Here is a 19137-nt window from a genome sequence, read left to right as displayed (position 1 = left end):
ATGTCTCATTGCCTCAGTGGAAACTGTTTTAGTGTGCAGTAATAACTTCTTGCTTGACTCTCATGAAAGCCCTTGCATAGAACTAGGTCATTGTCAATTTTTTTATGGTAACTTCATGTGGAGAGAGAGAGAGAGCGTGTGTGTGTGTGTGTTGAATGAATGGGTAAATCGCAGGTCAAATAATCTTAGGTTTCCTGTTTCTCACAGTGACATTTGTTCTCTAGCAAACTATTTATTTCTAACCACAGTAGTTTGTGTTTTCTAGGAAGGAATGCAACTCATTTCAGAAAAGCCTGAGACAGAAGCTGTGGTGAAGGAGAAACTCACTGGTTTACATAAAATGTGGGAAGTCCTTGAATCCACCACCCAGACCAAGGCCCAGCGGCTCTTTGATGCAAACAAGGCCGAACTCTTCACCCAGAGCTGTGCGGATCTGGACAAATGGCTGCACGGCCTGGAGAGTCAGATTCAGTCGGATGACTATGGCAAAGACCTGACCAGCGTCAACATCCTGCTGAAAAAGCAGCAGGCAAGTGTGCGAGGAGACCACCTGCTTGGATCTGTCGCTGTTTTACTGGCGTCATCCTAACTGTGTTCTCAGCCATCTACCTTCTCTGAGAAGGGCTTTAACCCCACAGAGTGTTTGCTCTGATAGCTCATGGGGTGTTTCCAGAGCCAACTGGGAAGAAACAGTATTGGTCGAAATGTTGGGTGTTTGTGCCTGGGAATACATTTTTAATCATTGTCTTAGTCAATGGCTTGTACCATTTAACAGTTGAAAATATGCATTTCATTTAGTTCTGCGATTTACATGAAGGAAACTAATATTTGCACACTTTGCTGTAGAACTTCTAGATACATGATAGTGATCAGAGTTGTTCAGAGTGCCAGAAATTTGATATTTTTTTTAACCCTTTGAGTAGTGTTTTTTTTCATGCTTGCTGACTCCCAGGAATGAGTTGGGTTTTTTTGTTTTTTTTTTTAAGAAAATGAAATTAGTTCCAGTTCTAGTTTTATTAACTTAAAATCATGTTTGATAACCAATTTATGGAAGCAAGAAAAACATGCATTTGCCTTCTCATCATGTTGCCTTACATGTACGATTGTACTCTGGATGGTGAGGAAGCGCGAGGATGTACATGAACGTTCCTGCTACTCAAAGGGTTAATATCACGGACAAATGAGTTTACTTCAATTTATGCAAAAACAGCTGCGGTGAGGTTGAGTAAGCAAGTTGGTGCAGAAGCTGTGGGTGGCTCTCCTGGCTGGGTTTGTATTGTGTGCCCCAGTTTCAGGCCCAGCAGTTCTGCTTAGAACCAGGAGCTGCAGAAGCACCCTTGCCGAGTACTGAGGCTTGTTCCTTCACAGGGACACGCCCCTTCCTGTGCTGAGTGATTTGGCTACTCTGCTCTTCAGGTGACCAGTCATCCAGGAGTTTCCTTCATGGCTGGTTTTTAGTCATGGCTCTCCCTCCCCGACCTAGAAAGGGAGTCAGTTTGTCCCCGACTCGGTCCCCTTGTCTCCAAGCTGTCAGTTATACGATCCTCCCTGTGTTATGTTTCCGGAGTAAGACGCCTCTGCTTGAATTTTGCCCATTTTATTCATGTAAATAAACAGTATGTTTTCAGCCGATTATCCAAATATGTAAACAAAGAATACTTGGCTTTCTGACTGAAGAAATTGAGAGAAGATGATCACATTAGCTATGTTTCTTTCCCAGAAGAACTGGAACCTCAGGACTTGAGTTCTTCCTGATATCTAAACTAGTTTCCAGCGTTGTTGTGACTTTTGAACAGGCCAGTGAAGACTATCCTGTCCCCATAATTAATCCTTTTGTTTTCCCTGTTATTTTCCTCCCAAGTTACTGGATAAACTGGAATGTTCTTTCAAATTTAAAAATCCTAGAAAGGGATTTTTTTTTTTTAAATTAGCCATCAGAGCAGAAGCTAGCTGATAACTTTGGGTCATGTTAGGTCACATTTCTTGGCCTCTCCGCTGTTAGGAACCATTTCTTAGGCTCTCCACTCTGTAAATTTACATTCTGCGGTCTTCCATTTTGGCCAGTACCCAAAACAAGTGCTTTTTCAGTGTGGGGTCTGGTGTGAATGAAGTTGGGTCTGCTTCCTGCCCTCAGATGCTGGAGAATCAGATGGAGGTGCGGAAGAAGGAGATTGAGGAGCTGCAGAGCCAGGCCCAGGCGCTGAGTCAGGAGGGGAAGAGCACCGACGAGGTGGACAGCAAGCGCCTCACCGTGCAGACCAAGTTCATGGAGTTGCTGGAGCCCCTGAACGAGAGGAAGCATAACCTGCTGGCCTCCAAAGAGATCCATCAATTCAACAGGGATGTGGAGGACGAGATCGTGAGTAGACCCTTGCTGCAGGACCAGCTTTCCTGTAAACCTCCCGGCCTGTCCTTGGAGCCCATGTCCCGACTTCTCTGTCCCTCTCACCGGGGGCCACATGGTGAGCAGAGCTCTCAGAGCTGACGTAGGTACATTCTGAGAGTTCTTGCCCCTCTCACACGAAATGCAGCTCTATTTTTCTCTCTGGTTTTCTAAAGACATTCTGGTGTCTTAATGGCCCTAGAATGGTAATCTTAAAAATCAGTGAAGGATGAGGACTCGCTCTAAGTTTGGCACGGAGGACGAAGCGGGCTTGGGAGACCGGCGCGCGCCCTGGGCGGGAGGCGGGTGGGATGTACTTTCTCCGAAGCCGGCCTCCCCGCTCTTCCCCGCTGCACTCGCTTACGCCCAGCGTTTGTTCGCTCTGAGTAGTCCTGACCATTCCTTTACTATTGTCTCCAGCTGTGGGTTGGAGAGAGGATGCCTTTGGCAACTTCCACGGATCACGGCCACAACCTCCAGACTGTGCAGCTGTTAATAAAGAAAAATCAGGTAAGCGTTCCTGCTCGGGCTCGTTCCGTCAGATAAATAATGGCTCCAAGTTAGAAGGCAGAGAACATGCAGGAGGTTTGTAGGCTTGCATTTTCTCCCGGGCCCTCACAGCGAGGCGCACAGTGTGCTGTTGCTACTTCACGAACCTTGTGTGTGTGTTCCCCACTCCCACAGACCCTCCAGAAGGAGATCCAGGGGCACCAGCCTCGCATCGACGACATCTTCGAGAGGAGCCAGAACATCGTCACCGACAGCAGCAGCCTGAACGCCGAGGCCATCCGCCAGAGGCTGGCCGACCTGAAGCAGCTGTGGGGCCTCCTCATCGAGGAGGCGGAGAAGCGGCACCGGCGGCTGGAGGAGGCGCACCGGGCCCAGCAGTACTACTTTGACGCGGCCGAGGCCGAGGCGTGGATGAGCGAGCAGGAGCTGTACATGATGTCTGAGGAGAAGGCCAAGGTGAGGGAGGGCGCCCGCCCTGGAAGAGCCTGAGACTGTCCTGTCCCCCTGACCCCGAGCTGTTTTGCTGATGGCTGTGTCTTTGTGAAGCATTTCATTGCGGCCTTTGAGTGCCACAGGGCGCCGTGGTGCATGAAGGTGGCTCGAGTTTTATTGTCTGAACCCTGACGGGTCATTAACAATGGGTCATCTGTCTTTTTTTTTTTTTTAGTAGAAATTTGCCAGTCTTCTTCCTTGCTCTCTAGTTACAGGGTTACCTAAATTTTACATGACAGTTTTAAGACAATTTGCAAGTATTTTCAGGCTCCAGAACGCTGCTGTCAGACCCACATATTTGTTACACTGTGAGGAGTTTCAGCCGGCCCCGCACACTGGGTGTGCCCTGGTTCTGCTCTGCCTTAGAGGGGCCGCAGCCATTCTGCATTATTCTTTGGTCAGTCCTTTACACAGTCCAGTCCATACTGATGACCCTGACACGCCTGTTTCACTGCCCGTGTCACACTCTGGTCCTTCCTCCTGTCCCACCATGTACTCAGCCTGTCCCCCTTTGAGGTGGTATTGGGCCCGAGGGGACAGCTGTGGTTATGACAGTGCCCGCCCTTTGCAGGATGAGCAGAGCGCTGTGTCCATGCTGAAGAAGCACCAGATCCTGGAACAAGCCGTGGAGGACTACGCAGAGACCGTGCATCAGCTCTCCAAGACCAGCCGGGCCCTCGTGGCCGAGAGCCATCCTGAGAGGCGAGTACCATTTTGTAAAGATGAGACCAGGCTATCAGTTACTCCCAGGAAGGGCCTCTTACTTCAACCCATGCAAAGTAAATGGTTGCATTCATCTTGAGTAACTGGTAACACAGATCTTTGAGAAGCTCCCTCACCCCAAGAGAGAAAGGAAGGGGGAGAGAGAGGGTGAGAAGCATCGACTCACAGTTGCTTTCCACTTTAATTGTGAATTGATTGTTTCTCCTATGTGCCTTGACCAGGGCCATGCCAGTATCCCTCTCTCAAGCCAGTGGCCTTTGGACTCAAGCTGGTGAGCTTTGGGATCGTGTGGACGATCCCCCCACCCCACCCCCGCTCAAGCCAGCGACCTCAGAGTTTCAGACTGGTGACCTTAGCATTCTAGGTCAACGCTTGATCCACTGCACCACCTGTCAGGCTGAGAATCATTTTTAAAACAGACCTAGTAGGCCTATTCTGAATAGGAAGGGTGAACTATTGCATAGAAAATTGCTTTTATCAGTTAAATATCTCCCCAGGTCACGGCCTTATTGAGAGATTGTTGGTGACATGAGTCAAAAGTGTAGATTGATTTGCACAGATACAGCTTATCAAGGCACCTACACTTGGGTTGAAAAGTCATCCAGTTTAAGAAAGTAGTTTTTAGTTTAAGAGGAAAGGCTAGTTTAATTACTAGTAGTGACTAGTCATTAGGTACAGAAAACAAGGAAACTTGGATCTATCAAATGAAAGGGCTCCCAGGAAGAACAAAATGCTATCACCTCCTGCCTCTTACACATCAAGTCCTAGTGCCTCAGGAATAAAAGGGTAGAAGGTGAGGGTGTCGTACTGTATACCAGGCTCCTGTATTACCTTCACTGGCAGTCATCTTAGCTTTCTGTGTTTGTAACTGCCTCTTATGGCTCAGAAAAGAAAGGAATCTGCTTGTGCATTACCCAAGGCAAGGTCGGGATTGGGTCTTTCGGGTGTTTGTGTTCAGGATTCCCAGATTTGTGGTCTCCAGGGACAGGCATCCATATCCTTGTCTCTTTGATTTCCTGTTACAGGACAGTCATTCTGGGGAGCGTTTGGAGGGCGGGGAGGGTTGCAGTTCCTGCAGGGCCCACGGCACAGGAGCAGCAGGGCCTGCCCCACCCCCCACCCCACCCCCAGCAGAGACTAGCACTAGGCCTAGAGCAGGTACGGTTGTGTGCCAGGCGGGGATATCACTTGTCCCTTTGGCAGCATGATGCCTGAGAGCATAAAGCGGCTCCTGGATTTCACATTAACTTTTAACGTTAACGTCACAGGAAATCCTGACCTACAGAGCCGCAGTGCAGTTAGTGCCCCGTCCTGTCCGGCTGGCCTTTAGCCTTCATTACTATGTTTTGTTTACATGTTGCCTCTCCTTGACTTGGAGTGGAAGTCACACTGTAGAGTTGTGGGTTTTTTTAGGCTAAATAGGTTCACCGGAAATCTCCTTCAAGAAATCTCACATGGTGTGCTCTCTTTGGCATTTCCACCTTATCTGTTTTCTCCCTGAAGGAGACGTGACATTGAAGACCCTTCTCCCCTGCCCCCCTTTCAGTGAGCGCATCAGCATGCGGCAGTCCAAGGTGGATAAGCTGTACGCGGGCCTGAAGGACCTGGCCGAGGAGAGGCGGGGCAAGCTGGACGAGAGGCACAGGCTGTTCCAGCTCAACCGGGAGGTGGACGACCTGGAGCAGTGGATCGCGGAGCGGGAGGTGGTCGCGGGGTCGCATGAGCTGGGGCAGGACTACGAGCACGTCACGGCAAGTACCTGGCAGCGAGGGGGGTGCAGCGAGCTGCGGGCATGCAGGCCATTGCGTTCTCTCTCTGTGAGCAGATAAAGCGCCCCAGATGCCAAGGTCTTGGGGTTTAATTTCAGCTCTGCATTTTTATCACTGGGCAACTTAGACTTAGCTTGTTTAACCTCCTCATGCCCCCGTCTGTAGTAAAAGGAAAGGGCGCCAGGGCCTTACTCAGGCTGCAGGGAATGAGAAGCAGGCCTGGTCGATACGAGGTTTTAGAGCTAAGATCTGTCAAGTCACGCATACAACGCATTTCTTCCCAAAGGACATTCATGTGATCAGGAAATAAAATGTTCACAAAAGTCTCACTGATTTCATCACGCTCGTCTCCATTTCAGATGCTGCAAGAACGATTCCGGGAATTTGCTCGAGACACGGGGAACATTGGTCAGGAGCGCGTGGACACGGTCAATCACATGGCAGATGAACTCATCAACTCTGGGCACTCGGATGCCGCCACCATCGCTGAGTGGAAGGACGGGCTCAACGAAGCCTGGGCCGACCTGCTGGAGCTCATTGACACGAGAACACAGATCCTCGCTGCCTCCTATGAACTGCACAAGTTTTACCACGACGCCAAGGAGATCTTTGGGCGCATCCAGGACAAACACAAGAAACTTCCTGAGGAGCTTGGGAGAGATCAGAACACAGTGGAGACCTTGCAGAGAATGCACACCACATTTGAGCATGACATCCAGGCTCTGGGCACTCAGGTGGGTGGGGGAGCTGCCCGTGGTGGTGGGAGGTTTTCTTTCCAGACAGAGTCTCTGTGTATCTCATGCCGTTCTCTGACTCCTCAAAACATGCCTCAAAGAATGGCCTAAATGACTACTTGTGTGTGCTTAACACATGTAAAATGCTCCATTTATTTGGGAGAACTTACTGGTCCCAAAAAGTTGTACATTTGTAGACATTGTTAGAGGAACATCCTCATGATTAAAATAAACAAACCAGATGCACACAGAACAGTTGCAAGTGGTAGACCTTCACAAGAATTTGTATTATGTTAGCATATCCACCCAGAATAATCTCCAGAATAATGCCTTACCACTCTGCCAACCAGGTTTTGAGTTATATATCTGCAAACAGGGAAAACAAGATTCTAACATTTTAATTTGCCCAGCATTTATTCCACTAGTATGAAATGTGGCTAACACTAGGACTTTGTTTGAAAGGTGTTTGACAAAGTGATGACAGTGTAACAGTAAGAATCTCCTCTAGTATATGCATTCTAATCCCTGCGCGGTTTCTTGTTTAGTCTTTCAGATGAAAAATAAATTGTATCCATTCCCCACCACCACTCAATGTCATGGTCTTATACAATAGAAGAAGTCACTTTTGTTCTCGATACCAGCCCTCAGTCTTTTGGGGGTTTTGTTCTTGTCTATTAGGTGCATGTTGACCACCTAGTGTAGGGGTTGGCGAACTTCTGTAGAATTTCAGATAGGAAATATTTTCAGCTTTGTGGGACATATCAGTCCTGTTGTAATTACTCAGCTCTGCCATTGTAGCCTAAAGCAGCCACAGACAATATGAAAATAAAGCTTCCTGGCTGTGTGCCGGCAAATCTTTATCTATCAATACAGGCAGCCCAGATTGAGCTGTGGGCTGACCCCAAATCTGGTACCTCAGCCTTACCATTGTCTGTGGGCGCCAGGGTTTGCTCTGTGGAGGGACCACCTTCACTGCCATTGTCTCCTCGCTTACCCGGGATTTGCCCGCTTCTAGAAGCAGTGGGGAGAGCACAGTGGGGCTCCTTTCATGTGAGTACTGCAGCCTCTCCTCCAAGGAGGTGGACCGTGTTGAGGGAATCCTTAAAAGAGATACATGGAGCAGCTAACGGTCTGCATCGCGCAGAATTTAAAAGGGACCACCGACCACCCTTTAGGGTTTCTAATCTTCCCTTCACAGCTGGTGGGCTCCCTAGCTCTGCGAACACTTACCATTCAGCAGCTTTATCAGCGTCATGTTCAGAGGCTTTCCCTGCACCGAAGGTCCTGGGGCACCTTGTGAGTGATCCATAGTGCTGCAGTGGTTAGAGCAAAGGCAGGCCCTGGTGTGAACGGGGCCTGCCGCCCCGCGTCGCTGCAAGCTTAACTTGACCTCTCCCAGTGTCAGTCCCCTAACGCACTGAGGATTGAGGTGATCTTACAAAACGTAGGCCATAGCAAGAGCTTTACGACTGTTCTCTGTAACTATACAGCAGAAGTGGTGAGGAACTTGTGGAATGCCTGGAGATAGAGTTACAACACCTCACCAGCAGCGCGCCTCTCCTCTGCGCCTGGAAAATCATTTACTTTTAGAACCTGAAGAAACTCCGACATGATGTAGTTGCTCCCTCGTTTTGTCATAAATCTCTTGATCTCGTGGGGCCCAGAGAGGTGAGGGCACCCACCAAGGGCCAGGAACACCCAGGGCTGGAGCCCACTTCCTCAGGCCTGACAGTCTCCACCTCATCATAGTGACATGAGTGCACAGAGCGCCCTCTCTTTCATGACTATGGAGGCACCACCATTAATTCAACCCGTCCCTCACTCAGGGACATCTGCTTTATTTTCAGTGTTTTTCCTTTTGTAGACAAGGCTGTAATAAAGAACCTATGTGCATTTCATTTCCTAAATGTGCAAGAATATATGTAGGGTAAGTTCCCCAAAGTGAGATCATAAATTCAAAAGTCTATGTCTTCGTAACTTTATAGATACTGCCCGTTTGCCCTCTTCAGGAGCTGTGGCATATCGTCCTGTCAACAGTGAATTAGCTCACTGGCAGGTATAAATCATCCAACTTGAGTTTTTGACAATCAATAGACAACAAATTATACTATCTCTGTGTAGCATCTTTTCATAAGATCCATTTGTGCCTGACCAGGCGGTGGCGCAGTGGATAGAGCATCAGCCTGGAATGTTGAGGACCCAGGTTTGAAACCCTGGGGTCACTGGCTTGAAGCCCAAGGTTGCTGGCTTGAGCAAGAAGTCACTGGCACAGCTGTAGCCCCCCTGTCAAGGCACATATGAGAAAGCAGTGAATAACTAAGGTGCTGCAACTAGAAGTTGATGATTCTTATCTCTCTCTGTTCCTGTCTGTCCCTATCTCTCTCTCTCTCAAAAAAAAATCTTACATTTCCTATTTTGCAAAGTTTTTGAAATTTGCCTCTACTCAAAATTCTGCCTTCATTGACGTCAGTGTTTTTCTTTAACTACATTAGGTGCTACCTTTTTTATGTTTTTCAAGCTGAAATGTTCCGTAGTGAGAGAGCTCTTACAGGTGGTATGTATACTGTTTTCAGCAGCGTCACACCAGCAATGGAAAAGGCGTTTTCAATATGTGTTCTTGCTGGCAGTTTCTCATTCATGACTAACTCATCATCTTTACCCTTTAGGAATAGCTCAGGTGTTATGTTTTGTTTTGTTTTAATATACTTATCATCTTTATATCCCAGACCAGCTCCAGGGACCATTCCTGACCAAAGTCCCCTGCCTGCATTTCTTTAGCAGCCCATTTGTTTTATCATTTGTGCAGAACTTACTTTTGTACATGTATTAGTACATGTATCGTAAATTTGTATTTTTGTGACCTGGATCTTTCTGATGAAATTGTGTGCTTCCCTGGGTCAGGGATCCCCCTGTGACTTGGTCTCCCATTGGTGTGGAAGCAGAACTGTGCGGCGTGGCGTGAAGGGCATGGTGGGGGGATGGAGCAGAGGCCCGGCCACCTGACCTGACTGTCTCCCCTGTGGCTTCACAGGTGAGGCAGCTGCAGGAGGATGCGGCCCGCCTGCAGGCCGCCTATGCCGGTGACAAGGCTGACGACATCCAGAAGCGGGAGAATGAGGTCCTGGAAGCCTGGAAGTCCCTGCTGGATGCCTGCGAGGGCCGCAGGGTGCGACTGGTGGACACAGGGGACAAGTTCCGCTTCTTCAGCATGGTGCGTGACCTCATGCTGTGGATGGAGGATGTCATCCGGCAGATCGAAGCCCAGGAGAAGCCCAGGTAATGCGCCCAGCCCCCTGGGCAGGCTGTCCAGCAAACTGACCCTGGGAAATATGTGCATGGGATCTTCCAGAGACAACTGGGGGCCTTGCCTGAGAGCTCTGAGGCCACAGCCGTGTGGAACAGAGTGTAGGGGGGCCAGCCACTGCTTCATTGTCTGCTGCACACATGTGCCAGGGAACGGAGGCCCAGTGCTTCAAGCCTTCCCCTCCCTGATTTTCCCCCACCTGCCCCCATGTGCCGCATTCACCCAGGCTCTTCTGCCCTTGAGATCTTCCTCCCCATTAAAATAAGGTGGCTCTTCTGAGCTCTTTATCTGTTCTCCTCATAGACATTACTGAAGGTGTCTCTTAACCTTCAACATCTGCTTTAATGGTGTCGTAAGATGATTAATATTTGTTCTTCTCCTTGGCTGTGTTTCCTGGTAGTGAAGAGAAGCTAGCAGACAAACAGGCAGGCCCATAGCTTCCAGTTCACCCCTGCCAGCTCCAGACCCCATGGTCATTGAGAAATGAGCTCTTTCCCAGGAGAAGAAATATACAGTGTGTCCGTAAAGTCATGGTGCACTTTTGACCGGTCACAGGAAAGCAACAAAAGATGATAGAAATGTGAAATCTGCACCAAATAAAAGGAAAACTCTCCCAGTTTCATACCTATTCAGTGCAGTTCGATGTGGGCTCACACACAGATTTTTTAGGGCTCCTTAGGTAGCTATCCCGTATAGCCTCTACAGACTCGTCACTGACTGATAGCCTACCAGAACGGGGTTTCTCCACCAAACTGCCAGTTTCCTTCAACTGCTTATCCCACCGAATAATGTTATTCCTATGTGGTGGTGCTTCGTTATAAATGCGCTGATATTCACATTGCACTTTGGTCACGGATTCTAATTTAACGAACCACAGAACACACTGTACTTTCCTCTGTACCGTCCACATCTCAACTGGCATGGCCATGGGCTGCTCCGCTGTATACATGGTGTTACGTCGTCATCTGTGCATGCTGCCACATCATCCTACAGAAACTGGGAGGATTTTCCTTTTATTTGGTGGAGATTTCACATTTCTATCATCTTTTGTTGCTTTCTTGTGACCGGTCAAAAGTGTACCATGACTTTACGGACACACTATATTTTTTGTATATTCTGTTATTTTCTGGATATGGACTTCCAGTCTTAGGTTTTGACTCATGAGAAGCTCTCTCAGCTCTACCGGTCATTGATTTCTAAGTGGCTCCTGCTCTGTGAACCTGTTCATGTCCAAATAAGGGGGCGACATCAGCTGTTCTTTTGAACAGTGCTGTCCTAACCTTTGGCAGTTAACTCATTGGAGTACGATTAGGGATGCACATTATGTCTCTGTACCTTCTTGAAGAGAATTGCATCTCAAACTAAGTTTGAACCAAAATCCAGTGGTTTTCCTGGCATCTGCCTAGCAGCCACTTTGAATTATTCAGGCAGGCACGCACGTGCGCGCGCACGCGCACACACACACACACACACACACACACACACACACACAAATGAGGCTCAACTTACTCTAAACCTGAGGTTGCATGGCTGGTCCTGAATTATAATGTCATCGTACTTTAGCTCCTGTGACTCATACAGTGAATCAGATCTTAAAGGTAAATTGTGTCATCAAACAGTTCCCTTCAAGTTAATCATGTGCTTTGAAACCAACACATTTATTTGAAAAGCTTGATCTCCTAAAGGAGGTATTATTCCTCTCATTTTAGGGATGTATCATCTGTTGAGCTATTAATGAATAATCATCAAGGTATCAAAGCTGAAATTGACGCTCGTAATGACAGTTTCACAACCTGCATTGAACTTGGGAAATCCCTGTTGGCGAGAAAACACTACGCATCTGAGGAGGTAGGACGCCTCTTTGCTTTGGGGCCGTAGGGTGACTGCAGCTGGAGCTAAGTTGTAAAATGATGTGTGTGTGTGTGTGTGTATCCATGTCCACAGAGAGTTACATATTTACTTCACATATACATATGCACATACTTACATATATTTCAGAACTCCTTGCTTCTTGCCTGTGTGTATAGCAAAAGGTAAGTAATCAGACTCTGGACAGAACCAGTAAAAACTCCATGGCAGAGCTGGCAGTTTGAAGGCCCCAAGTTGAGGCTTCATCCTCTCACCTTCATGAGTAGGCTTCCCAATGACACCCCTTCTCCGTCGCATGTGCCCCAGATCAGTTTGCTCTGTAGTAGGCGGGTGGTTGCTGCTTCCAGTCAGGATGGTGGTGATAAGGAGCTAAATGGTTAGTGTGGGTGTGGCCCCTACCAGGGACTGGCTGTTCTCTCAGAGAGGTCAGGGCTTTGTCCCTCTCTCTGTCCCTCTCTCCCTCCCTGTTTGCCATAAGGCACCCCAGAGTCCGGAGGGCTCAGTGCAGTGTTGGCCTCCTCATGACAAAGCAGCTTTGGGTGGAGCCTGGCCTTGCTCTCAGCCCTCTGCTCTTCTCTCTCTGCACAGACTAAGCGTCCCTAGATATTTCTGGGCTTAGTGGTGGTCTCTACAGAAAATGTATTCTTGTGGGAAGAGGCCTATGAAAAGGAAGAGTAGGGGGATGTGCTACATTTCTGAAGATGTCCCTGCGGTGCTTCTTGTCTCACAGATCAAGGAAAAGTTACTTCAGTTGACGGAAAAGAGAAAAGAAATGATCGACAAGTGGGAAGACCGATGGGAGTGGTTAAGACTGAGTAAGGACATCATGGTTTTATCTCTGCTCTTTCTGAGTGTCCATTGAAAGCATGCGAGTTTCTTTTCCTGCTTTAATTGATTTGTGTGATATTATCACTTAATTATGTTTGCAATGCTAAATGCTTCTTTTTTTTTAATGCCCTATTTCACTACTTCATGCTGTTTATAAGTAGTTCTCTGTGGCATATTGATTATTTTTTATTTTTTGTCTTATGATTGATATCCAGTGTTGTAAAATGGACTTGGGTGTTTTAGGAACAGCGTGGGGATGACCGTTTGATGTCCCCCTGGGCACCCACTCCTCCTCTAGTTATTTTATTTATGCAAAGTCAAAGAAGGTGGAAAGTTGGCCTGATTAGATCTTATTTGGTGCTCTTAGAAGGATGAGAACAAAATTAATAAAAGCTAACAAGTAGAAATGTTTTACAGGGAACTTGGCATTATTCTAAGTGTTTTATATATTTTTCTATACTTGTTCCCTACAGTGACCCTCTGAGGTAGACTACTTTCAATCTTTTTTATAAAGGAATATGAGAAATAAGAAAATAACAGAGTTTATAATATACAGTATTGGGAATAACATTTAATCACTGGTATAAACACTGAAAGAAGCCCAAGTCAAGCTATATACTTTGCCATTGTTTGTCTGGGGCTCTGGGCTCTGTCCCTGTGTTATAACCCATTATCAGACACCGAGGTTGCTTACTAAAAACAGAATCAGAGGGCCTTTTCTACACTATGTGTAAAAGACCTAATGAAGGCACCTTACCCTGTGGTGCCCAGAACCCTCTTTTGAAAAAGAAATCCCACTTTTGACCATTCTTTGGATGAGGATTTGGTCTGTAAATTTGGGGAACTCCTAGGGCAAGTTCTGTTTACTTCATAAAAATCTGTCTGCGCCCCACTGAACTAGGCACCAGTTTACATGTTGGGCATACACAGTGCGGTGACAAGCCCCTAGTGTATAGTGGCATCGTCTCCTTGTGGCCCTGTCAGGGCTACCAGGGTTGATGAAAGGAGGTAGCGGGCAGCACCTGGGGACACCGATGCTCCCTGAAGCCCGTTTCTTACCTGAATGGCCCCAAGCACTGCTGCTGGAGGTGCAGGAAAATTATTGTCAGCCACGGCACAGCGCCAAGCTCCAACTCACTTTCTCCACTGCATGGATGCCATGCTGATTCCCTCAGGTGGGGAGGAACAGAGTGAGCAAAGCAGAAGTCTTGGCTTGGGATAGTGTTCCACATATCCTTCCCTCCCTCTTCCACCACCCTCTGAGGAACTACAACCCCAGAAGGGTGGTTTGTGAACGTCTGCTCTGTCAGCATAATCTGGTTGGTTGTATGTAGGTTACAAACTCCTGCAGGCTTATTTGAGGCTTATCTCACTCAAGTAGGGCTGAGTGAGCCGAGTAGACCTTCTAGGCCTGGGCTGTTCAGTATAGCCACTGCCCACATGTAGCTTTTGAGAACTTGACATGTGAGTGGTCCAAATTGAAACGTGCCAGAACTATAAAATGCACATCAGATCTCAAAGACAAGAGAAAATGTGACGTGTCCGTAATTTCTATACTGATTAAATGTTGGAAACGATAACAGGTTGCTACATCAGTTTGTCTAAAGTGTGTTTTCGAAATTAATTTCACCTGTTTCTTTTCAATATGGCTACTGGAAAAGTTAAGGTTGCAAATGTAGCTCATACTACATCTATGTTAGCACTGATTTAGCCTATAAACTGGCTGTGCAGGCGGCTGCCAGCAGAGGGCAGTGCCATCCCCACTGCCGAGTCACCCTGATCTCTAGTCCTCCCTCTTGGTACCTTGTGCAGTTCTGGAGGTCCATCAGTTCTCAAGGGACGCCAGTGTGGCTGAGGCCTGGCTGCTCGGACAGGAGCCATACCTATCCAGCCGAGAAATAGGCCAGAGTGTGGACGAGGTGGAGAAGCTCATCAAACGCCACGAGGCTTTTGAAAAGTCTGCAGCGACCTGGGACGAGAGGTTCTCTGCCCTGGAGAGGCTGACAACGGTAAGTGGCTGCTGGGTTCCCAGGGGCTTGGCCTGTTGGGCCTCCCAGCAGCCTCTGCTGCTCACCTCCTTGCCTGGGGAAGTCACGTGATTACTCTGCCTTTAAAAGCAGTAGGGATCTTCCTGAGATTGATGGCTCTCTTGGGACAGGAGCTGGGGAGACTCCCTGGGGCTGCCACCCAAGTCATTTCCTGGGCACCCAGCTTTATCATCACCTACAGTAGCTTCCTGCCTGGGAGTTGATTGATTGGGGATTGCTTTTCTCTTTTGATCTTTCATCCTATATCTCATAGAAGCTTTAGTTTCCAAGGAGCATAGCCTTAAAATTTTCTTCAAAATTAGAATTCCCATCATCATAGCTTGATGCTAGACCAGTGGTTGGCAAACTCATCAGTCAGCAGAGCCAAATATCAACAGTACAACGATTGAAATTTCCTTTGAGAGCCAAATTTTTGAAACTTAAACTATAAAGGTAGGTACATTCCTTATCGAGGTAGCGCCCACACATGGTATTTTGTGGAAGAGCCACACTCAAGGGGCCAAAGAGCCATGTGTGGTTTGCAAGCCACGATTTGCCAACCAGGGTTTTAGACCATTGGAAATGCTAGCACTCCTGATCGTCTCCTCTGCCGACCTCCAGGCCTCTGAACAGGGGCTGTCACTGGTGTTTCCTCTTCAAGGACACTTACCCTCCTGGTAGAAGGCTGATTCTTTCCGATTTCTACAGTTCTGACTTAAAACGTACCTGCATATTCTTGTGCCATAATGGAATACTTTCGTTGCATGTCTATTGCTCATGAAATGGCTTAGTTTCAGTTGAGGTGATTCCATGGCTTTTTTATGTGTTTGGGGTTTTGGCTAAACACCAGTTGCTACCACAGCACTGGGAGTATCCCGAGAATTACCACAGCTCTGTCTCAGGTGTTTGTCTGAGCTCTGATGGGAAGTCCAGCAGGGAATCTCATACTCAGGTAACTTTTTTCCTAAGCAAAGTTGTGAACTGCATAGTTCATCTAGAAATTCAACCCCGTGTCCCAGTACACAGACAACCCACAGAAATTCTCCCAGCCCATGAAATAGACTTGTTTCATCACTCAGCTCTCTTTCCTATAGTTTTGACTTGTTGCTACGAAATGGATCATAATACCATTTTGATGAGGATATTAGAGCCTCTGGTTGGCCAGTGTGACCCAGTGTAGAAAACTCAGGCTAGAGGACTTCCTGAGTTCACCTGGAACCCCTTCATTAAGAGGCAGAGTCTGGGGCTCTGCTGAATGTCCCCGTGTTCTCCCTCAGTTGGAGTTACTGGAAGTGCGCAGACAGCAAGAGGAAGAAGAGAGGAAAAGGCGGCCGCCCTCGCCTGAGCCGAGCACGAAGGTTTCTGAGGAGACTGAGTCCCAGCAGCAGTGGTGAGTCACGGCACCGCCCCTGGAACCCGAACTTTAGTGGCAAGTGAGGTTCAGGGAGCCCCCTTTCTAAGCCTGTGCTGTGCTAGGCCTGACCACCGTCCTGCCTGTTGATTACTTGTGTAGGACTTTTAGAGTGTGTGCAGGCACCTGTGGATAAAATTTGAGAACACACACATTGCTATGTAGGCAGCGGAGGTGGGATGTAGACAGTCCATTCTCTACTGTACACCTGTGCTCACGTGTGCCTGTGCGCACGAATACACACACATGCAGAGTTCCCATGTGATTAAGTGGAAGGAGTGAACCATCCAGATTTCAAGCCAGTGATTTTGTGGTGATGTTTTTGAAAGTCCTGGCAACTTCATGGAGGACAGAAACCCCGTCCTGTTTCTGAAAGGCTGATGGTTTTGCCGTGGTAAGAGCTCCCTGATCAACCTCGTGCTGCCTTTATGGGGGAGGTGGTGCGCCTGCAGCCTTACCTCCGTGTCTGGAGTTGGTTTGAAACACTTGGGAAGTTTTTTTAAAAAGAAATCATATTACATAAAAGAGGGTTGCGTATGTTTTACTAAGAGCAAACCTGTAATAAAACTGACATCTGTTCTCCCCTCTCTTACTGTTTTTCTCTCTCCCCTCTGCTCCTTCTTCCTCCCTGTCCTCTTTCCCCCTTCATCCAACAGGGATACTTCAAAAGGAGAGCAAGTTTCCCAGAATGGCTTGCCGGCTGAACAGGGATCTCCACGGGTTAGTTACCGCTCTCAAACCTACCAAAACTACAAAAACTTTAATAGCAGACGGACAGCCAGTGACCAGACATGGTCTGGACTGTGAAGTTCACTACCACTTGTCAAGAACCACTCTTTCCAAATCCTGATGGTTTGACCTTTTGGCTTCCACTTCACCCAGTGTTACAATTTTACTTAATTCATAGCTTTCCTTGGTTTCATATTTGTTTGCATTTAATTCATGTTTATTTGAGTCTTTTAACTGATGGATGCTCGGTTGCCTTAAAGCAACCTACTTATTTTTTGTTTATTTATGTGAGCTTTTTACCTTATTGAGATTTTACAGCGAAAGCCTTACATGAGTAATTGCAATTTAATGAGATTACAGCAAAATGAAGAAGAGAACTAGAACCTGACAGGTATGATGACATACCCAGTTATACTAACAGGGTGCAGCACCGCACTATATGTAGCTCCCCTTTACAGATGTTATTAACCTGCAACAGTTTACTGGTAACTAGGAAGACTGGTGTATGCAGAAGGAGACTTTAAGTACTAAGATTGAGACCTAAAGTCAGCTGTGTGACATTCCAGGAAGGGTGCATTCATTTATTGAAAACAAGTGGGAGGAAAAAGCTGTATCTACTTGGGAAGCTGTTTGAACTTTTAGGTGCAGAATCTCAAATGTTTTGAGACCCTTGAATCCTTTATTTTTTACTCACCAGTTCCTCCCTCATTTTATTCTGCCAAGTCCTGAATTGAGAGTTCTAGGCTCACTGGCAGCAGACAGTGCAGCCTCGGGAGTCCAGTGCCCGCTGACGGCCGCCCCACCTCTGCCTCAGTCTCTGTCGGCACCGCTGGCTGCCACAGGTGACAGCGGTTCTCGGCATGTTTCGATAGCCTGCCTCCCGGACTTCCAGGCCTGTCTGTTCAGCCGATGACTTCAGGGTGTCAAACTGTTCTAAGTTTTTCAAACAAATGGAGCAAAAGCCATTCTGGTTCACCCTGATTACTTGAACGGTGCGTGCGGTGCACCACCCCTAGGAGCGGCTGCACGCCTCCTGGCTTCAGAAGTAATTTCAGCATCTCTGTAGACAGAAACCCCGTTGTCTCATTATGGATCTTCTGATTCATTTTCTCATTTTCTTATGAAAATGAAGTTCTTCCGGAGTTCCCTAATACAGAAGTCTTTTAGAATGGCATTTGTCAGACCACCAGCAGGGGCTGAAAATGTTTAACAGGAATTCTGTTCTTAGGAATAAAAGCTAACAGAAGAGGTGATTTCCTGGTACTGATAAAGACAAAACCAAATCCATGCTACATCAGAGCTTCATGAGACATTCACTTGCTCATTTGCCATATTTAGGTGTTAGTGGAATCAGAAACCTGTTTTGATATGTGTTCTCCATGAGTTAAGTCTAATTTGTCTTTTCATTTCATGATGCATGTCTTTTTTTTCTTTTTGTCAGGATAACATCATATAGCATCTTGTTTGTTTTTCCTTATTTCTATGTACATATCTATCTACTTGTGATTGTAGATGGGTATATAGATAGATGCCAAGCTTCTTATGTTCTGGGGGGTAATGTGCACCATTATTGGGTCTCTGCCTTAAAACACACCAAATTCCATTTTATAACAAAACAAAACACTGCTTTATCTTTGGTCTTTTAGGGAGCCCTGACGTGTTTCTGGCTCCAAATCGTGTCATTGATCTATATGTATATATGTGATGTTTCCATATATATGTTTAAATTTTGTATCATCAGAACTAATATTCAGTTTTATGCTTTTTGTATTCAGAAGACCAAAAAAATAAATAAAAAACCCACAACAACCATATAAGCACACAGGAAAGAAGTGCTGTGGTGTTTTGGGTGTTTGTTCTCATGTCTATTTTTATCTAGCTTTTTAAACTGTAGCTTGCCAGAACAAAGTTTTAATCACAATTGGATTGTGTTGGAAGAAGAAAAGTCTTTTCATTCTTTGGAGTTACAATGCAGAGACTCAAGTTAATGAACTTGAAAATGGTGTTGCTTCATGCACTTAGAAAACCAATCGAGTGTTTCATGTGCTACTAGTTGTCACTTTGCATTTGTGTCCACCTTCTGATTTAAATATCTCAGATGTGCCCAGCCACTAAAGCACTCTGGACTAATCGCTAAAGAGAAGCAACACGGGGTGGGAGGAGGGGCGTGTCCACATGTACCCACTGTTTGGTCATAGCACTATGATTTGCTTTTGATGTTTGTCTCTAGTGGTGTGTTGTCCGTTGGCATGCTTAAGCACATGTCCATTAAAATTCATTTTGTTCCTTTTATTTTCCTTGTTTTCTTGGTTAGTGATTCATTTACATAAACATTAATTATCTCTGCATACTGGTTTG

At 46.9% G+C, this 19137-nt stretch overlaps 1 protein-coding gene across 4 annotated transcripts in view; it reads left to right on the top strand.

Moving 5' to 3' along the window:
• SPTBN1 (spectrin beta, non-erythrocytic 1) overlaps positions 1 to 19137 on the top strand; it is a 215112-nt gene that overhangs the window by 188958 nt on the left and 7017 nt on the right. For 2 of the 4 annotated variants that reach the window (XM_066378265.1, XM_066378266.1), the window contains 13 exons: positions 266 to 529; positions 2135 to 2359; positions 2804 to 2893; positions 3068 to 3349; positions 3957 to 4091; positions 5659 to 5859; positions 6237 to 6611; positions 9643 to 9887; positions 11625 to 11763; positions 12515 to 12599; positions 14425 to 14621; positions 15917 to 16029; positions 16707 to 16770. In XM_066378265.1, coding sequence (XP_066234362.1) covers positions 266 to 529; positions 2135 to 2359; positions 2804 to 2893; positions 3068 to 3349; positions 3957 to 4091; positions 5659 to 5859; positions 6237 to 6611; positions 9643 to 9887; positions 11625 to 11763; positions 12515 to 12599; positions 14425 to 14621; positions 15917 to 16029; positions 16707 to 16770 — 2415 coding nt within the window. Of the gene's footprint in view, positions 1 to 265; positions 530 to 2134; positions 2360 to 2803; positions 2894 to 3067; positions 3350 to 3956; positions 4092 to 5654; positions 5860 to 6236; positions 6612 to 9642; positions 9888 to 11624; positions 11764 to 12514; positions 12600 to 14424; positions 14622 to 15916; positions 16030 to 16706; positions 17731 to 19137 lie in introns of those variants that run through there. The other 2 variants (XM_066378264.1, XM_066378267.1) reach the window with 2 other exon arrangements.

This window comes from Saccopteryx leptura, chromosome 3 (assembly GCF_036850995.1).
Source record: "Saccopteryx leptura isolate mSacLep1 chromosome 3, mSacLep1_pri_phased_curated, whole genome shotgun sequence".
Taxonomy (NCBI): Eukaryota; Metazoa; Chordata; class Mammalia; order Chiroptera; family Emballonuridae; genus Saccopteryx; species Saccopteryx leptura.
This window is presented reverse-complemented; position numbering and strand designations above follow the sequence as displayed.